Source organism: Corvus kubaryi, unplaced genomic scaffold, assembly GCF_017639235.1.
Source record: "Corvus kubaryi isolate FWS band 111438036 unplaced genomic scaffold, C.kubaryi_AGA036_p1.0 37385, whole genome shotgun sequence".
NCBI lineage: Eukaryota > Metazoa > Chordata > Aves > Passeriformes > Corvidae > Corvus > Corvus kubaryi.
Window position 1 is genome coordinate 25317789 of NW_024581127.1, and position 16998 is coordinate 25334786.

Here is a 16998-nt window from a genome sequence, read left to right on the forward strand (position 1 = left end):
CCATTTCCCATTGAAATCAAATAGCCAAAATGAAGAGGTCAGCAAAAGTTTGCTTAAATTCTGACTGAGGAAAACAAGAAAAGCTCTTTGCTCACTCCAGGCAGTGCTGCTATCAAGGGGATCTGGTCACAAAGACCAAGGCTAGAGTTTTCAAAGGCAGCTGATTGATTTGCTAGCCTTGCTTGAAGCACACTGAGTGGAGCTGCTTTTGGGAAGGTGTGAAAAACTAGAAGATCCAGGGAGCCCTGTGCTAGTCCTGGGAGACTTAACCAATGCTACAAGGCTGCTTTGAAGCATTTGACCCATCTACTGCCAGACCAAGCTGCAGGGCATAAAGTAGGAACTCTGACTTGCACAAGTGCTGACGAAGTTTATGCTGTTGAGTCTCCTGGGTTGCCAGCTTGGGCATCTTCACACCATGTCCTCTTTTGTACTGAGACACACATGCAGAGGCCAAAGAATGAAGATGTCTCATGTTAACTGTAAGATTTCAGGATGAGTTGAGCTTACCAAGACAGATGGTGAGTGCAGGCACCCAAGGAATCATACTTGGAAGACAAGATTGAAGGACTCCTTCAGTTCACAAATGCTACTTGGGAACCGGATAGTCAAGTACTGCCAGTTCCTAGGATCAGCTTAAAGTTAATAGAGTCATGGCAGGTGCCCAAACATCCTTGCAATCCTACATTTGCAGAGATGTTTTCATCACAGAGCAGACAAAATAAAATGGTTTTAAAAACAACACACCCTGTAGGTCTCTGTCCTTGCCACTGAGTATATGAAATTTAAACTAAAAAAAAAAAACCAAACCCAAAACCTAACAAAAAAGGGAATGGATTAATATAAATAACATAATTGGAGAACCTTGAGAGTAGCAAGAATGTGTGAGACTTCAATGCATTTTTACCCTTTTAAAATAAAACAGATGCTGAGGGGATGTTACAAAAAGGCATCTCAGAAAGGCTGGTGTAAAAATACTGAAAGAACAGAGAAATTTGATTTTTCCAGGAAGACAAGCAAGGACCTGGTTCTACAGACTTGGGATGTAGAAATGCATATTACAGAAATGCTATGTTTTGGCATGATTTGAAACTGAAGACTTGGGAATTAATTGAGTGCATGGAGTGCTCCATACATCCTTACATAATTATCCTGATTTTAGTAAAATATTTCAGATGACCTCAAAGGGATGATTTTCAAATCTTCAAGCTTACTTGGGAGATTGCCTCCAAGCAAGAGAGCCTTTGCTGAAGTGAAAGCATCACTAGTCCATGGGCCCAATCCACCTGCAAATCCTGCTGGTGTTTGTGTCCTCTTCATAAGGTCCTGCTTTTCTCATGGGTCTATAAGTCCATAGTCAATACATCCTTGATGTCTATGGAAAGCAGTGTTAAAATACCTCTATTTTAGGAAAAGGAGATGGGGGCTAACTTCATCACTTCAGCCCTATTTATCTTTCCTTGTGGGTTGTTTTTTTTTTTTTTTTTTTTGAGGAGGGTGGGTAACCTTAGTGAAAATCAGTCCCATATTCTTTTCATAAGTCTTTGTGCTTATCCAGATGATTGCCCATTCATTTAAGATCATAATTATATTAATATAAGAGCAGTGTTTCTATAGGTGTGGTTACTTCCTAAAGAGCAAGTAGCTGCAGACAGATTGTACAAAAGCAATCTTTGGCAATTCACAAAAGGCATTGCTTTTTTAGGCTTTAGCAGATTCATTTGAAATGCCCTTATGGGGTTGGTATCGTTATTTTAATGACGTGGCATTGGAGACATGAAAGAAACAATGTTTTACCCACAATCACTCAGCAAGTCCCATCCTTTCTCACTTACTGGTGATGCCACGTAACTGCACTGCTGCTACTCACTAGCAAACTAACTCTCATTTTTGCCATTACTGATAACCAAGAGGGTTTCCTGGAGCCAGAATTTAGGCACAATTCAAAGCAGGCTTTGAGCTGATTCTGCTGCAAGACATAATCCATAGGCAAATGACATGACCAGAATGAGAGGGGGTGTGATCTACCACAGAACTGTAAGGCTAGTAGTTTACAATTTGTCAGTTCAAGAATGTTTACTTAATTTCATGTCACTAAAAGGGCAAAATGCTGTCCCCTTTTAATAATAAACATTATATTTGACTAAAGAAGAAGTAAGAGAAGAAGTGATAACAGAAATTCCTCTGAAAAGAAGCTATTTATTTCCTGGTGGATGCAAATCCATTCTGTCTCTCCCAGTTTCCCCCTTTGAATGTATTTGTGTGGGTTCCACCTATGCACCAGGCAGGGAGATCAAGATCTGGCTCCACAGGGATGCTTTGTACTGTTCTGAAAGCAAAACTTAATCCAGGGAGAGGATAATGCAGTCTTGAGTTACAGACTGCTTCAATTCCATCCTCGTCTTGGACAAACTTCCTCTCATCTCCAAAGAGTTATCTGTGTACAGATCTCAGTATTCTCCTCCCAAGGGTTTATTATGAATTTATTGAAAAAAAAAATACAATCCCTTCAGCTATGAAAATTACCCTCATTTGTCTATAAATAGGCTTAACCTCTTAAACTGTGTCAGATGCTGCAGATTCACCAATTTGATCTAGATCTTCATATCTTCTCTGCTCTTACAGCTCCAGGGCAAATGACTCATGCTGTTTGCAAGTGCCATATCCCACTGAGCCTGGCAGTATCAGTGTGTCTGAAGGTTTCTACTAAAACCGGGGCAGGGATTTTCTCCTGATCAAGCTGAGCTCACCAACATCCTGCAGCCGCAAATCAGTATGTCGTACATACATGAAAATCCATGTATTTGCAGTAGACCAGCCACAAATCAGTACAGGAAAATGTGTTCTAGAGTCAAACAAATATGATAAAGGCAAAATCCTATTGATCCATGTAATCATTTCCCCACTTGCATTTCCCTTCACTGGTGGCAGTCCTAGGAAGACTGGTCTGCACTGCCTATTATCTTACCTTTGAAATTGCTTTGGAAATATGAAAGGGAAATGTCAAAGTATTTTCAGACAATCTAAATGGCTTTTATAGCTTGTTCCTGGAAATCAGAGTTCCCTGAGCTGTCTGAGTGTTCTGTCCTTACTCTATCAAACACTTGTTTTTAAAAGCATAAGGGATCCAATTTCCCAGATGTGTGCCTATTCCTAGAGTTGTCCCAACCCTTCTGCTACCTTTCCTGAGGAAGGGAAAAATCTTGCTATGGAAAATTAGGGGAAAAAACTCTTCTCCTAGGTGAAGGGTAATGGTTCCCTTCTGGCTTTGAGGCACCTGGGGATAGAAGAGGTTGGTGCAGCCAGTTTTGCCCAAGTTTCCAGAAAGTCCTGGGCCTTGGCACTTGATTGATCATATTTGTGTGCTGTTCTGTGGACCAGGGAGCACAGGAAAGAGCTGAATTTTATTTTATTTTATTTTATTTTATTTTATTTTATTTTATTTTATTTTACTTCTACTTCAGTTATCCAGGTTATGGCATAAGGTGTTACTCTTGCCTAATGAATGAGCTGGATGCTTTGAAACTCCAGCTGATGATGCTCTGAGGGCCATCTGTGTCCTCAGCTCCCAGTTTCTCATTAGCCCTTTGGAGTGAGGGCCTGTGTACTTTATGCTGCCATCACAAATAACAGACTCTCAGCTTGATATCCGTGATTGACTGTGCATGTCACATTTCATGCCATAAAAAACATATGCTCAAGGTTAGAAAGGTGAACATGCTTTTGGCTTCCCTGCCATTTTTAGTTCAGTTTACCTGCACCACTTCTTTCACTGCATGTTGCTACTTTTCTCCTGAGAAAATTTCCAGAGCCCCCTGGAAGAAGAAACAGGCTCTATTTACTGACATTTGCTCCAAGTTATTATATGCAGGCAACTCTTGTAGGCTCTAAAAAGGATCTCTCAGCCAGAAGCCTTCAGTCAGAACCTACCAAGCCCAAAGACTTCCTTCTTTTAAAAAGGTCTGAATTATCCATTAAATATCACAGCATCTTGAAGAACACCCATAGGACCTCTCTGCTTTCCTCCTTGGTCAAGGTTTGAGCTGGCACTCAGTTAAGTTGCTGGGAGTCTTCTCTGTGGGATGCCATGGCTCTATGCGCACACACATGGGTTAGTCCACACTGTGAATTAATGGGTAATTCAGCTGCAAGTTCCACTGCCAGGGAGTGCCAGGGCTGAAATGTGGCCTGAAACACATCGAGGCACTGTTGACACAGCCTGGGCGGTGAGGAGCCTTTCCTTGTTTCTGCACACGATGAACGCAGGGTCAATACGATGGGGAGGAATCATCCTATGCCATCTGCTTCCTTTCTGGCAAACCTCAGTGCATGGCAGGGGAGTGTCCTCCTGTGGCTCATCCCTTTGTGTGTCTCCAAGGGATGCAGCCCTGCCAGGCGGCTGTGGGCAATAGTCGTGTATGCCCTGACACCCTGGCTTCCCATTTCACATTTGCTGATGGTCCTCATGCCAGAGGCAAAGTTTACCTGACAGAGGCCATATTCTGCAGTGCTCAGGCTGTCTCTAAGATCCTACCCAGGGAATAGATAAACAGAAAAATATTTGAGCCTCTGGTACACTTTAATGTCATTTTCAGGGAAATACATGTGTCATAACAACACAAAGCAGGCATAGATCCCTTGCTTTCAATCTGCCTGGTGCCAGGGTCCACGTCATTTCAGCACTGAAACAGATCCAGCAAGTTCATGATAACTTTGCTCTCTGAATAGGTGCCTCTTTTCCCCCTTGGTCTGTACTTGTCTCTTGTCTTCCAGCAGTGTTCCTTACCCCTGTCAGGGAATGTCACGTACTATTATGTTAACATCTAATTTTCACTGGAAACCCTAGGGAACTGGGCCCTTATCTCCACATACCATGCACATCAAAATGGTTTAATCAAGCCTATTAATTCCAGGGCTTGCTGCTGATCTGGATAAAACACTGCCCTTTCCCAGCACTGAAGCTTTGTAGCCAAGTTTGACATTGCAGCACTCTCCATGAAGTTTGTTCTCTGCTCCTCAGGGCTGAATACATTCCCCTACAGTCCCCCAGGTCTTACAGAGAGGTGCCAGGGTTCTGCTCTGAGGCTCAGATTGATTTGGGCTGATTTTCCAGACCAGAAGCATCCCATCAGTTTGAAAATTTGGACTTGAGGGTCCTTGGTGTAACATCCTGGTGCTCTGGGTGGTCATTGCCACTTCCAAATGTCAGTTCAGGGCAACTGCAGAGCCCAGGAAGGTATCCGAGAGCAAAGAGAAAACTCAGCAATGTGCCAAGATCAGGGCAAAACTCAGGGGATGTCATTACAGATGTGGCACTGGGGGATCTGAGGAAGCAGACATGCCTTTGTCCTTGTCCCAGCATGCCTGCTTCAGGGAGGGGTGGTGGGACATTGCTTATTCATCAGAAGGCACAGCTGGTCAAGAAACAAACTTCAGAGAACTAGACATGGGAAGATTAGATAGAGGAGGATGGTTACAAGCATCTTCCTCACCAGATGAAGAAGTGGACCAGATTCTTCCACCTTTTCCCACCTCGAGCAATGTTTTATCTCATGGCTCACCCCTGACTCTTAAGCCAAAAGTCTCTAACAGCTGTGGGGATGCCTTGTGTTTAAAGCAGCCGTGACACATGTGCCTGTTGGCCCAGGGCTGCTCAAGATGGGCTGCTGCTTGCTTTTCTGGGAAAGGGCTCTTGCAACATGAAAGAAGTGCAGGCAAACAAAGAGCCCTGGGGAGAGAAGTGACAGGCGGCAGCTGGAGCCAGTGGGTGACCTGCCGAGTGACAGAGCAGTTGGGCTCCTCACTGCTCTGCTACTATTTTGGAAACATCAATAAACAGAAGAGGCCAGATCAATCTCTCAGGGCTCCAACACAAACCCTGAGGAGCCTTGTGGACATTGGTGGCACCAGCAGCCCGAGACACCAGTTTGTCCATATGTCTGCTTCATTTGCACTGTGGGCAAACTCATTGGATTTAGCCACTGAAAACATTATTAGCAGTTCACTAATTAGCAGATCTCAGCTCCTTTGCTGGTGCAACCTTGCACTGAGGAATTCATGCTCATTGTGCCATGGGGAATAGGACTTCAACTTCTGTGGGGCAGCTTTCAAGCAGCTGGAAAAAAAGTATGGATGTTTATATTTTTAAAAAGGGATTGTTTTTGCTGCTGTCAATTATTAATGGCTCTCAGGTCAGGCTAAGGAACAATGCCAGGGATAAATTACCCTGTACGCTATTCATATATGCTCTACCCAATTGTTTCCTTCTCAGCTAGAGGATTCACCTCGCAATGAACTCCTTGGCATTTGGAAAAAGAGGACTGACAAAGCAATGAACTCAGTGTGCCCATTTATTTATACATTGACATCTTTCCTACTTTGTCAGGTGTGTTTAATCAAAAAGAAGCAGGAAATGCATTATAATTATAAACATATTACTGCAGAAGAAAAAGGCTGCTCTTGGAAAGGACTGCATTGTTTGATAAACGGTTACAGTGAAAAAACACAGGCTTAACCTACGACTCTTTGCTGAGATCAAAGCAAAGCTGCCGCCACAGGCTGCCTGTAGAGCAGGACTCAGCTCTGGGTTTGCAGCAAGGCAAGGGGAAGAAAGTTGAAAATAAAGTGCAATCTCTCTTCCTTTTCTTTTTTGGCCTGAAACTTTTCCCCTAGTATAAAAAAAATGACTTAGACATTAAATATTTGCTGTTAAAATTAATAGAATTAGTGATGAACCCAGCTGAGAACACAATAATTAGGGCCAGATCCCAAGCCCCTTGTTGAAGCCATGGAGAGACATTGTTTTCAACAGGTTCTGACTTGGAATTCTGATGAGCCAAAGCAAAGACGGAGTTAGGGAATAACCCTGGGAGATTCTGGATGTCCTGCAGTCTTTCCATGTGACCTTGCCCAAACTTGCAAACATTCCTTAACTGTGAGGACAGCTGAACCCCAGTCAGTAATGTGCTGCTGCTGTGAAAAGCAAAATCCTTCTGGGCTCTGAGACTAGGAATGCTGTAGGTAAGATGCAGAAAGGGTTTACTGCCCTTCTCAGCACTGCAAGGCTGAGCCATGGTTCTGCATTTAAATAAATAAAAAACCACCAACGAAGAAACTGAAAATTGTCCAGAGGAGAGCAACAAAAATGATCAGAGGTCTAGAAAACATGACTTATGAGGAAAGATTGAAAGGGCTGTGTTTGTTTAGTCTACAGACTTTGAAACATCCTAATAAACTTTAAAGATGTAAAAAATATATGGTATCTAAAAGCTTAATCAATAGCCCTTTATCTCTGTGGCAGAAGGTACAGCAAAGAAGATAAATAGTATTAAAAGCTCTGAGGCCAATAACACCTCAAGTATGCTACTTGGGGAAGGACCAGAGCATCTCTCATGGGAGATTTTCAGTGTTTTGGACAAGTACCATGAGGGACTGGGTAACCCACTGTCCCGTGGAGCAGGCTGCTTTCAGCCATGTGGTCCTACGGTCTCCATGATCTAGTGGCTGTCAGGACACCTGGGAATACGGCCTTGGAGGTGAAGAGCTTTTACAGCATTCCCTGATTTGACAAAATGCAGCAGGTGCTCAACCCTTCTAGAAGTTGATTGTCAATCAACAAATCTTTTTAAAAATCCTCTTTTCTGTGGCTTCCATGGTTATTAAATGAAAAGCAACAAATTCCCACCTTTTCATGGAGCCATCATTGTATTTGTGAAGTAACTTGCTGCTCTCCCATGGGGGATTCCCATCTAAATGAGTAATCAAATACTTGAATATTTAGATGATGAGACCTCTGAAAAAGCATGTAAAAGTGTATCAGGGAGTGAAAACCTTGCAGATCCTGCTACGAAAATTCCCCTCCTGACACTGGAGAAAGAGGTACCTTGGCCAACCTTTGCTAGCAGTGTTTTTACAACTGTAAAGCAGTGAGGATGGTATTAGGTACTCGTCTAGGTGGGCCAGGTGGCGGTCAGCACCTTGATTAGAAAAGCAACATCCCCTCTCCCCCTAGCACCCACTCAGAGCTGCATACCCCATCCTGTAGCTGCATGTGCTGCTCCCTACCCGTGACTGAGTAACTTTGCTATCCCTTGTCTGTCTTGGAAAGGCTCAACACTGTTTTCTGATTTCAACCCTTCTTCTTCAAAGGGCCCCAAAAGCTTTGTCAGAGTTTGTATCAAAACTGACCACAAGACAGAAGCCTATTAGAAACCAGGTTTTGAATTTACTGCCCAGCAATCCCAAATTCCTTGAATTATGGGCATGAGGTGAGAAGTTTGTGAAGGGAAGGAGCATAGGGTTGCAGCCAGAGCAGAGCTGGCCATAGCCCTTGGCATCTTCATGGATTTGGGGGTGAAGTGAGGACTCCTCAAGAGATGGGGGAAAGATGGTCAATTCTGCTGCAACCCTGCCTCTTTTTTGCACTCCCCATTTCCTGCCCAGCTACAGCTGTGCAAGATACTGCTTGGTCCCACATGAACACAGAGAAAATCATTGGTTACATGATACGGGAATTAAAAAAAAGAAGTTTGCTTCCAAGCATAAACCAATGACTGTTTGCAAACATGGGATTATGCTCTCAAGTCACCTTTTTTTTCCCTCAGTTTTGGGTACAGTCACGAGCCTGGCAAGGATCCGTGTCAGCTAAAATGCATGGCAGCAACTGGCGTCTCCCGGAGCTTGGAGCTGAGTGGGGTCACAACAGGAAGGAGTTTGGGAAGGCAGCACTGCAGGCTTAGGAATAAACATCTCCCTGGGGCAGACTTTCCATAATTGGCCATGACAAGGCTTCTTTCTCCAGAGAGCTGGAGCTGGTCTGTGAGGAAGCAGGATGAATCACTGCTCCAGCTCAATTTGGCAAGTGCCATGATTTAGTTCTGCTTTGCACAGGGAGGAGATGATGATAGAAACTGAAAGACAGAAGAGAAGTCTAGCCAAAGGCTTCTGAGCTGGGAGAGGAGTTTGAGTTCCCACTCATTTTTTGCAGGTTTACTCAGATTCTTAGAAGGAAACCCTGGCAATACCCACTGGTGCAAAAACAATTCCCTTTATCAACAACGGGAGGGAACAATGGGGACTCCTGAACACAAAGCTCGTGCAAACAATAATAGCCCTTTTATTTTGCATTGTTAAACCAGCAGATGATACCAAATACTTCCTTTCAGCCTTCCACTTTGTTAACTATTTCTGTCACACTCCTGCTCCATTTATGGGAGGGCATCTTAGTGTCTGGAGCTGGTTTTCTGCAATGTGGTGGTGACCTGTGACCACACAGCTGTGCAGCCTTTTTGAAGAGAAAGGTTGAGCGTGGTTTCCTCATGCCGTCCTGTCTTTGAAAAGTCCCACTTTCTTTCAAATATGAAGGAAAAGAGGTGTTGTTTCTGCCATCCTTTCTCCAGATGGTGGTCATCAGTGCTCTCTGTAAAGCTGCTTGCTATATGAGCAATCTTACCAAGCCCAGTGACCTAACAGCAGTTCACAGCCTGCTCAGTGTCTGATGATTAATCCCCTCCCTTTAAAAGTATGCACTTAGTGGCAGAACCCCACAAAAATATTGGTGGAGCCAGAGCTGTTTTGCCAAGTGGCAGATTTAGACTTGCTCTTCTTGGAAAGCTGGCTTCCTGTCACTGGCTTTGTCTCATGGGCTTTTTTCCAGTGGTTTGGAGAGAGGAGAAGGGGAAAAAGAAACTGTTCCTCCCAAATACCTCTTCTCTTTTACATCCCCTTTCCTCCATGTGTCCTCTCCACTATTCCAGATTTCAGGAATTCCATCAGCCAAAGTCATCCTAACTAACCCCACTGCTATTCCTCATGCAAAAGGAAAGGTAAGATCCCTGCAAAACAAGATCCCTCGAAAAAGAAGATGCAGACAATCTTAATTTCCATCCTGTCTTCTCCTGCTCCTTCAGAGGGCAGGCAGATGGAACAAAAATCTTCCCTGCACTGTGGAATAGTGTTAGCTCAGAGAAGTCAAATCTGTATCTTGTTGCAATATGAGAGTTCAGATCAAAGCATCAGTCTTTTGCCAATTTCTAATTTGCTGTTAGGAACATTAAATTTTTATTTCTTATGAGCTGATTACCACAGTGAACTCAGGAAGCTGCTCCTGGGCTGGCTACAAGACTGGAGCTTGGTGCTTCCTACTGTAAACACTCCCATCACTGGAAATGGAAAGTTCGGTCAGCAATGAGCAGCAAAGGGCTGTGGCAGGCAGCTGAGTTTGTGTGACAACAAAGATCTTACTTTCCCTGGAGATACCAGCATCCCCATTCACTTTTCATTTTAAAGTCTGTACCAGGACAAATCCCACACTGGGTTCTTACCCAGTATCATTTTCCTGTTTCCTCTTGAGATGCTGGGTAAGGCCTCCACACTGGACTCAGCAGCACCACATGCAATATCAGCCAGGTGAATACAGCGTGAGCACAAAGCTCATGACCTTTCTGGCACAGGGTCTGGGAAGGACTAACGCCGTTGGTGCCTTCAAGGGCAGGAGTTTGCATGACCCCATGAAGATTCCCCATGTGCTCTCTGCAGAGTGAGGTGGCTCCTTTCTGGGAAGAAAGGGACAAAATATCAAGGAAGTACCAAAAGTCATTTAGAGAAGGTTAGAACAGGGCACACACTGGAGTGTAAGGCACCCATGGTCAAAGAGTTTGTGTGGCAGTTTTCCCTTTGGTGTCCACGTGTCTGTCTCTGGATCATAGCAGTCCAAGGAATCCAGGTCCTGGATGACATTGTCTGAGGTGAGACATCGTCCTCCCGTGACATACAGCTTGTCCTTGATGACAGTGGCCCCATGATGCATTCGTCTGTCCTTCATGTCTGCACATTTAACAAACTTGTTCCCTTTTGTATCATAAGCAATTATTCTCCGGGTGTACCCTGAATGCAAAGCCAGAGGTGGAAGAGACAGATGGGAATTAAGTGCTTATGGCCAATAGAAAGAATAATAATAATATATTTCCTGCTGGTCTTCAATAAAACCTATTATACTAGTACATAATTTGGAAGAATTAAGATATCTAAACTAGGAGGCAATGATGTGTCACAGGAATGCCTGTCTGTCTATCCTCCTTTACTGTTTGTCTTCATCCTGTCTCGTAGCACCCTGGCAGCCAAGGCTCAATTAACACCATAAAACCCATTGGATCAGGCAACCAACCTGTCAAACACGGTCGAAGTTTGCAGTTACCTGCAGGTGCCTTCAAACATCTGAAAATATTTCTTTTTACCAAACAGACTCCTAGAGCTTCACTTGGAAATACAGAAACCAACAGCACATGGGATGGGCCTTGTTGGGTTGGAGTTGTAGCTGTCTGCTGACTGGAGCTGGGTATGCAACAGCATAGTGCCAGCAGTGCTCACTCCACTCCTAAAGTCCTCAGCACCACATCTGTGCTGGCCACCATGCCAGTGACCCAGTGGACAGCTCTTCCTCTGAGGGGTGATATAACCTCGTATCGGCTGAGAGGTAAGGGCTGGTAAAAGGGCCATTGCCCTGGAGCAGGGGAGGTGTGGAAGCTTGGTACCCAGGAGTAGCAAGTAGAAAAACATGAGTGCGGTCTGAGGTCAGGGCAGTCTACCACATAGCAGCCTGACAGTCTCAGACCTCTGGGCTCAGCTCTCCCCTGTTCTCACTGCAAAGGGTAGCAGTGGCCTCTCCCTGAGGGGTGACACCATGTTGAAGTCCTGTGCAGTTTGGGTTCAATCCTCTGCTTTGCTACAGACACTATGTGTCTCATTTTGCCTTAAATAATTCAACACGTGCTTCCTCCTGCCAGTCTGTGGTCAGGGAAGCAGCATTAATGACTGTAGAGTGCCAAATTATCAATGATATGATACACCCAACTGCCATGGTCAGAGGCTGGTCCTCAGGTTGACAAAGACACTGAGAAGTTTCCTCTTTCCAAATGTTTCACACTCCTTTTGGGACATTTCACAATTACCCCCAGGAGGCAGCTAAAAGACCAACCAACACATCATAGACCTATAGCCCACCCATCCTGACAAGCCATCCACGGCCTTGTGGTAACTCTGCTTTCTATTGTTCCAAGAAGAGCAGACAGGGAGGACCAGGCTGTGAGTCAGCAGGTGAGGCGCAGGACCCCCATACTCTTGGCTTCCTCCCTTCTGCAGAGCAGTAACTTGCACTGGCTTTTCCTCAGTTTCCTCCACCCAGGTCTTGCTACTTGGAGTAAGAAAGTGCCTCATGGAGAACTATCTCTACTTTAATCACAAAGAGACTCCATGAGAGAAGTGTATGGAGGGTGGGCACACCCCTCCTTTCCTTCCAAAGCTCCAGGTGCTTTTTGAGGGAGCCCTCCAAACAGGAAGGCTGTGAAAATGCACAGGATCTGGGCAGGGGGAGGGAGAGGGAAGGTGAAACAGAGCCCTTACCACCTACGATGATAATCTGGTCTCTAATAACGACAGCCGGTGCACAGACATTCTTCACTACTCTGGTCTCCATACGAAACCACGTATTCCTGGAGACATGGTAAACCTGACGAAAAAATTAAGATACTCACACAGCTGTTTATATTGCATTTTATCTGACATCTGTAATTACAGACGAACTTCTGGGCTTTATTTTGCCTTAATAAATACAATCCTCTGGCTCAAACTGCTGGAAATCTGAGAATGTACCCACTTTTTTTCCTAATATGTCCCCTTGGAAAGCATTCTGGTTCCCCAAGCTTGTCTGCTCAGGAGATGCTAGCACAAGCACTAAAGCAGTGCATCTGCCATATGCAAGCTTCTTGGCTTTAAATCTTTGCGTGGCCATTAAATCACTGTAACTTGTTCTCCCAAAGGCCAAGCTGGTTCATTTCATTTTCCATTTATTCTGTGTATTCCTTATTAGCCTTAGCAATTTCCTGGGCAAACAAACCTCAACTTCACCTAGCTCTGCTGGCAGCCACCATGTTTGCCCAGCTGCTATATTTATTCTGGTGGCTGGTATGCACTCAGACTGGCAAAGGGACTTAAGAGTGGTATCTAAGTCATCGATTTATGTGAGAAAAAGAGCAGTTGCTAGATGATGATCATTCAATCACCTGCATCTGGGTGACACAAACTTTTATGTCATGTTATCTGCTTCCTAATATAGCAAATATCGCCAGGGCATCTCCCCACTAACTGATAAATACACTTCCTTCCCCCTGATAATGAAGTATCATTATAACCACAAAGCATTGCTCATGTCCTGGTTGCCATCTTAGCCTTAATGATCCTTCTTAGCTAAAGCACCTCGAACAGTGAAAAATAGTCATGGGAAAAAGAAACGTTACAATGTTGCTAAAGCATCAAATCAGATAAGAAAATATTTAATGTATTTTTTTCTCCTAATAGAGTGTAACGGCTGAAAGCAGGCGGAGAGCCAGCAACATGTGGCAGGAGCCACATTTTTAACACAACTGTTTACACAAAATGACTGTCAGTTTAAGTTCTGGCCCTTTGATGAGTGAGTATCTAATCGCTCTAACGATCGCGAGCGTTTGCGTTTGCTGCGAGCGAGCAGGTGCATGGCTGAGACCCCAGTTCAGTGCCAAGTGCAAAGCACTGATTTTGGTGAGATTGGCTACAGGCATGAAGCCAGGCAGGGGAGCTGCTGCTGCCTGCCATGGTATTGCAGCCACCCTGGCCCTAGTGCCCAGCAACGGCACAGCTGACTGACACCCAAAGCAGTGCCTCAGGGCTGCTGCCTGAAAAACATTCAGAAGGGGAAAATGGAAGAGCTGCAATGCTCCCTGAGGCCGTGGATCTATTCGTCCTGCCTCTTGCTGCAACACAAAAGGAAGTTTTTTGAGTGGTTTGATTTCCTCATGGAGGTGATGGACTGCTGAATAAATACCTTAGAAGAAATTGCCTACAACAAGCAGGACTGACCATTACCTGGATAAGCCGAACAGGGTTTTGCATAATATCTTCTCCCCCAAAGAGGTAAACCCTCTGATCTTTGGCAGCAACAGCAGGGTGAAGAACAGCAACAGGCATGTTTGCCATGCTCTCACAGGTGTTGTAGACACTATCATATCTTTCCACAGAATTCAGGATTTCCTGGTTTTCACCAATTCCACCGAATGATAAAATATAATTTTTATATGCCAAGCTTCTGTGGGAGTAACGTGGAACTAACATGTGCTCAATCAACCTCCACTGATTGAGTTTGAGGGAGTAAATGTAAATATTACCACTGACCAGGCTTTTCTTATTGCTAACAGGCATCCCTCCGAGCACAAAAATATTGCTGTGTAAACTCACTGCAGAGGCTTTGTACAGGCGCATGGGAAGTTTGGCCAGGCTCAGCCATTGGTTCGTCTTGTCATCATATAGCAGGACATCCCTTGTTGTCTGCTGGCTGTCCTTCCTGCCACCAATGATGATGAGGAACTCTTGGTTGGAGTACCTGCGAGGAACATGCATCATGGGTTTGATGTCAGGCGTGTTGGTGCTGTACAAGGAAAACATGTGTCTCCGGGCTGACTCCAGGATGCTCCTGCAAGTGGGTGAGGACTGAACGAGTGAGTCATTAGCAATGAAATGGAAGAGGAAAGTTGGATGGACATACTGAAGTCGGACCTTCTTGAACAACTCTTGGATGTAGCCTTGTCGTGCCTGAAGGTCATGACGGATCCAGACCATCAGTGCCTCAAAGACCTGCTCCTCCTCCCCACAGAGTTCATCATCCCCAAGGTAATCAATGAGCTCCATGGGACAGAGGTCCTTCAGGTCCTCAGAAGAGGCCACCACAGGAAAGCATTTCAAAGCCATAGCCTTGGCTTTCTTATTCAGGCTTTGGCAATTCAAGACTTTTGCCAGTCTGATCATGCTCAGACAGTTGTCAGGAGTCAGCTTGTCTTGGAGGTAGGTAGAGCAGGCCTCAAACAGCTTAGTGTACTGCAGCATGGATGCAGTCTCCAAGAGACACAAGACGTTCTCAGTGGATATAAGAATCTCCCCTGTGTAAACATAAAGGATAATCTGATCCAAAATATCAGCGTTGATGCCCTTCAGAATGACTTTAGGCTGGTGACTCTCCCTGAAGTTGTTACAGAACATTGCCTTGAAGTATGGACTGCTGGAAGCCAGCACATTTCGGTGGCAGGGGATTTCAAAGCCCCCAGAGCAGAGGGTAACATCAGTTAGCATCCTGCTCTGCCGCAGAGCATTCAGCTGCCTCAGCAGTTCAGAGGAGAAGTCCTGGTCTTTGAAGAGAAACTCTTCAGTGGATCCCTCTTCCATTGCAAAATAAGAGAGAGATGAATTCTGGACTTGGCAGAAAAAAACCCAAATTCTTAGCAGCTTTTATTGAAATATCCAGCTCCAAGGGAACAAATCGGGACTTTGATGTTGCTGTAAATATCCGTTCACTATTACACATAAAAATGGAACATGGGTTAAGCACAGTGGGAAAATAATAAAGAAGCCAAAAGGTCGCTAAGACCCTTTAAAATTTTCATAAAATTATCAGATAGGTTGCAGCTCTGAGGTCAGCACTGCCTGTGTCCCTGGCAAGAAGCAAAAGCACTGAAGTTATCTCACTGATTTTGGATTAAAGCTGGATGGCTGAAGCAATTGGTTTGTCCATTTTAATCATGTTGAATAAACGCACTTAGACATTTATTCACTATTTTAAAGTATTAGCAGTTTAGTAGCTTGTGCTTCTTTCCTCCAGGGTTAGTCACTCTCAAAGAATGCAAATCTGGCAGAGCTGAACTCTGCAGCAGGGCGAACGGAACCCTAGAGACTGGGAATCTGCATTAAAAGTTATTTATTAACTCTGCTTAGCTGTGGTTTTTTTATGTTAATCAGACACACAATGACTAAATTAAGTGCCAGGCAGAACAATATGAGTATCTACGGTCATGGCTTAACTGCTCAACCTGCAGTGGAACCGAAGGGTAGAAACGTTTACCTTCTGCTGTCCTTCACTGCATGCACTTACTCTCAGTCGTTTATTCTCTGCTGAGTTTTTCCACAGCTAGAGCCTGGACAAAAACCTATAAACCCACGGGAGGTTTCTTTCAGTAGGTAGGTGATTCATAGAGGGTGATTTCTGGCCGTGTTTATGCCGCAGCCAGCGCTGCCGCTGCCGGGCGCTGTGCGCAGGAGCGGCGGGCGCGGAGCATTGTGTACATTCCAGCGCTAAGAATAGGCGCACACGGGCTCCGCGCTCTTATCACATGTGACGCCGCCGCTGCCTTTTGCAATGACCTGGCTGGTTCTGAGCATGCCCGAGTGGTGTTTTTCTGGCAAATGTTTACATATAATAAATAGACACGGAGAGGAAAGTTCACTTATAAAAGTCCTGGCTGTCCACTTGGAAACAGCGGCAGGACCCTGTCCTAAAGTGCCTGGGAACTCTAGAAGCCTGTAAACAGTCTGCAATGCCTCGCACTATGCTGTCACCGTCGTTTCATGGAGAAAGGCGGAGAGAGAAGGGCTTCCAGGGCCTCCGGTGGGATGGACCGTGTCTCCACCTTATGGAGCATCAGCCTGTTGCAGTCTGGTGGGAGATGCTGAGGCACTGGGACCCCTGCATGCAGCAGTACTCCAAGCCGGGCAGGGAAAGCCCAACTACCTTCACCAAGCAGAAAGTGAAGCTCACTCTTGGAGCAGTTTATCGTTATGATGCTGCTTGGTATTTCATATAGAAAACACCAGGTTGTGGCCTTTTGTCTAAGGACCTCAGCTCTCTGAAACCCCTAGCAAAGAACTTCTCAATCAGATGGCTTGAGGAAGCTCAGTGTTACAGGTGGGAGGACTGGAGCAGGTTGCTGCAGTGAGCACAGCATGCTGGAAACCAAGGTTCCAGAGTGGCAATTCCCAGGGTGGCACAGAGCTCCCCAGGCCACACGCTTCAATGGGGTGGCTGACCGCTGATGCCTGCAAATGAACAAGGTGTCCAAGCTCCTTTTGCAGCCAGTGAGGTCTAGTCAATACAACTAAGTCTGCCAAGTAATTCAGGTCACCAGTATGTGCAACATGTATTTG

General features: G+C 45.1%; 1 protein-coding gene across 1 annotated transcript; it reads right to left on the reverse strand.

Annotated features, from left to right (window-relative positions):
* Positions 1 to 6332: 6332 nt before the first annotated feature.
* On the reverse strand, positions 6333 to 16146 carry KLHL38 (kelch like family member 38). The gene is made up of 4 exons (XM_042036372.1): positions 15920 to 16146; positions 13897 to 15374; positions 12400 to 12505; positions 6333 to 10884 (listed from the first exon to the last, which is right to left on the reverse strand). Exons 2-4 carry the CDS (start codon positions 15244 to 15246, stop codon positions 10598 to 10600), a joined length of 1743 nt encoding a protein of 580 aa, XP_041892306.1. The 5' UTR covers positions 15247 to 15374; positions 15920 to 16146; the 3' UTR covers positions 6333 to 10597.
* Positions 16147 to 16998: the final 852 nt, after the last annotated feature.